The sequence below is a fragment of the Triturus cristatus genome, chromosome 7 (assembly GCF_964204655.1).
Source record: "Triturus cristatus chromosome 7, aTriCri1.1, whole genome shotgun sequence".
Lineage (NCBI taxonomy): Eukaryota > Metazoa > Chordata > Amphibia > Caudata > Salamandridae > Triturus > Triturus cristatus.
This window is the reverse complement of record NC_140590.1, coordinates 1,212,009,291-1,212,011,427: the sequence shown is the minus strand read 5'-3', so window position 1 is coordinate 1,212,011,427 and position 2,137 is coordinate 1,212,009,291. Positions and strand designations below refer to the sequence as shown.

At 44.3% G+C, this 2,137-nt stretch overlaps 1 protein-coding gene across 1 annotated transcript; it reads right to left on the bottom strand.

The window, feature by feature from the left end:
- Window positions 1-838: 838 nt before the first annotated feature.
- LOC146811626 (taste receptor type 2 member 9-like) lies at window positions 839-1,741 on the bottom strand. The gene has a single exon (XM_085615088.1). The coding sequence runs from the start codon at window positions 1,739-1,741 to the stop codon at window positions 839-841; it is 903 nt and encodes a 300-aa protein (XP_085471214.1).
- Between the last annotated feature and the right edge of the window lie 396 nt (window positions 1,742-2,137).

Below are 2,137 nucleotides of genomic sequence, written 5' to 3'. Positions count from 1 at the left end.
AATATTAACCATGCACCCATGTAAATGAGGGTCTGCTCACTTGCCACTTCCTGGGCGCTTCCTTGGTGCCCGCGAAGTGGTAGAAAAAAGCAGCTGTTGCTTTTGAGATAACGAAATGCAAATTTGCTGGGCACAAATTCCTATTGTGCCCTTATGACAATTTTATTAATAAAGCAGCAGGACTCACATTTCACATCTTCATTGCCTTTAGCCCATACCACCTCAAGGCAGCGCCTCTCCACCCTACTTGAACTGGCTTGTTCTAACACTTTCACGTGGGGCAATGGAACCTTCTTTACCTCATGCAGACTTTCTTCCCTTTTTTCTCCACCCCACATCTCTCTTCCTTACCTGCATCGATGCTGTCCTTCCACTAGCAATTTGCCAGTGTGTAAGACTTTTGCAAGCATTCCACCCATCATATTTCTGTTTTCCTTAGACTTGAAATTTGAAATATATGTTGATTGGGGGGGTTCCTGATTGAGCCAGGATTTGGCACTTTTCCTTCATAGCTTTGTTTCTCTATCTAGTTTATTTGAAATGCTGCATATTGATCGATGCAGCATTGGAAGAACACAACTTGGAGATGCAGGGAGTGTGGTGGGAGCAAACAGAGATTGGTCTGCCGTGGATACAGTTCATATTTAGACCTTGATGAATCTGCCTTAATGCAGTTGCATTTATTGATAGAAAGCCCATATTTTTTTGTAAAATATTGCATGCAAGAATAAAAAAAATGTAAACGAAGAGATGGATATTGAAGTTAAACTTGGCAGGAAAAGACACATCCAAGCCAGGACTTTCCTTGGCCTCAAGATTTCGTCAGTTGGAGAGTTCTTCATTTTCTCCAAGTCGACAGGAGCTTGAGTAGAGCCTGCTTCAGTTTAGTGTTTCCTATAATCAATATGATTGATTGTGCAGGTATAGCAGAGTTACTGATGATATAAGCAACGAAATTGACCCTGGGTGAAGGTGCAAGTTCTGTCACCCAGACTGCCGAGCAGAGCAAAACGTAGATGAGAAGGAGGGAGCCCACCATTCTGGTTGCCCGATAATGCGCCTCGAGTCGTGGTGGGCTGAACCCAGATGCGGCCTCCTTCATCCGCCAGGTGTGTCTGTATAAGGACGCAAGAATAAGTACGATGGAAACCATGCACAGCAGCACAGGCACAACGACTCTGAAAATGCTGAGCGAACTTTCAGGTGAAAGTGTCAATTTCACGTTGTCACCTGGGGTCGTTGAGTTGACTGAGAGACAAACTGTTGCATTCTGAGGTGAACACATGTATGAATACCGGTACATGGGCATAGTGAGTAAGAGGGACACCACCACAGATCCAGACAAGAGCCAGGGCACCATCTTTGAGATCTTCAGCTTCAACCAGATGAGGAGGCGATGGTTGAATTCCACGATCTTCACACAGTAGAAGATGCAGAGGCAGGCGGTGAGCCAGGCACTGGAGCTACTGGTCCATGCATTAAGGCAGATCATGACTGGATAGATGTTATTGGAAGAATAATTCTCAAGCAGCATTTCCAAGCAGCTTTCTCCTATTCTAATGCACTGAAAACAAGTACTTGAGATCCCCAGAGATAGTAAAATGAGATCACAGGTGTTTAGACTCCCTTTCTTAGCCCAGCCCAGAAGATTGAAAGCCACAATGAAAGTGCTGGCGAGCATGCCCATTACATTCACCACAGACGCGATAATCTCTTTATCCAAATATACATTAGCTGCCATTTTCTGCCTGCTTGATGTTCCCTTTCAGAACTCACAAATAGTAGTGTTGACGCTTTAGAGCTGGTGTGTGTCTGATGCGCATTCCTTATTTGCATACCATCTTAAACAAGCAACTGCAATAGGCTGAAATAAAGATCATTTGTTTTAAGTGGATGCAAATCTGAGACTGTGTATTTCTCTCTCTGGCAGTTCTGTAAAAACAGCTTACATCCTTATCTATCTGAGAACTCTGTTTGCAGTTTATCTTTTTGCAGACTGTTGCTGACGGCTTGTTCCAACACCCCTTAAATACAGCAGTGTCTCCCTCACCGTGAAATTTTGAGATCCCCCGCTACCGCCTATTGGTCCCGCCATGGAGAGCATTAAAACCTTTGGTTTTTCAGACGAGGACTTTGC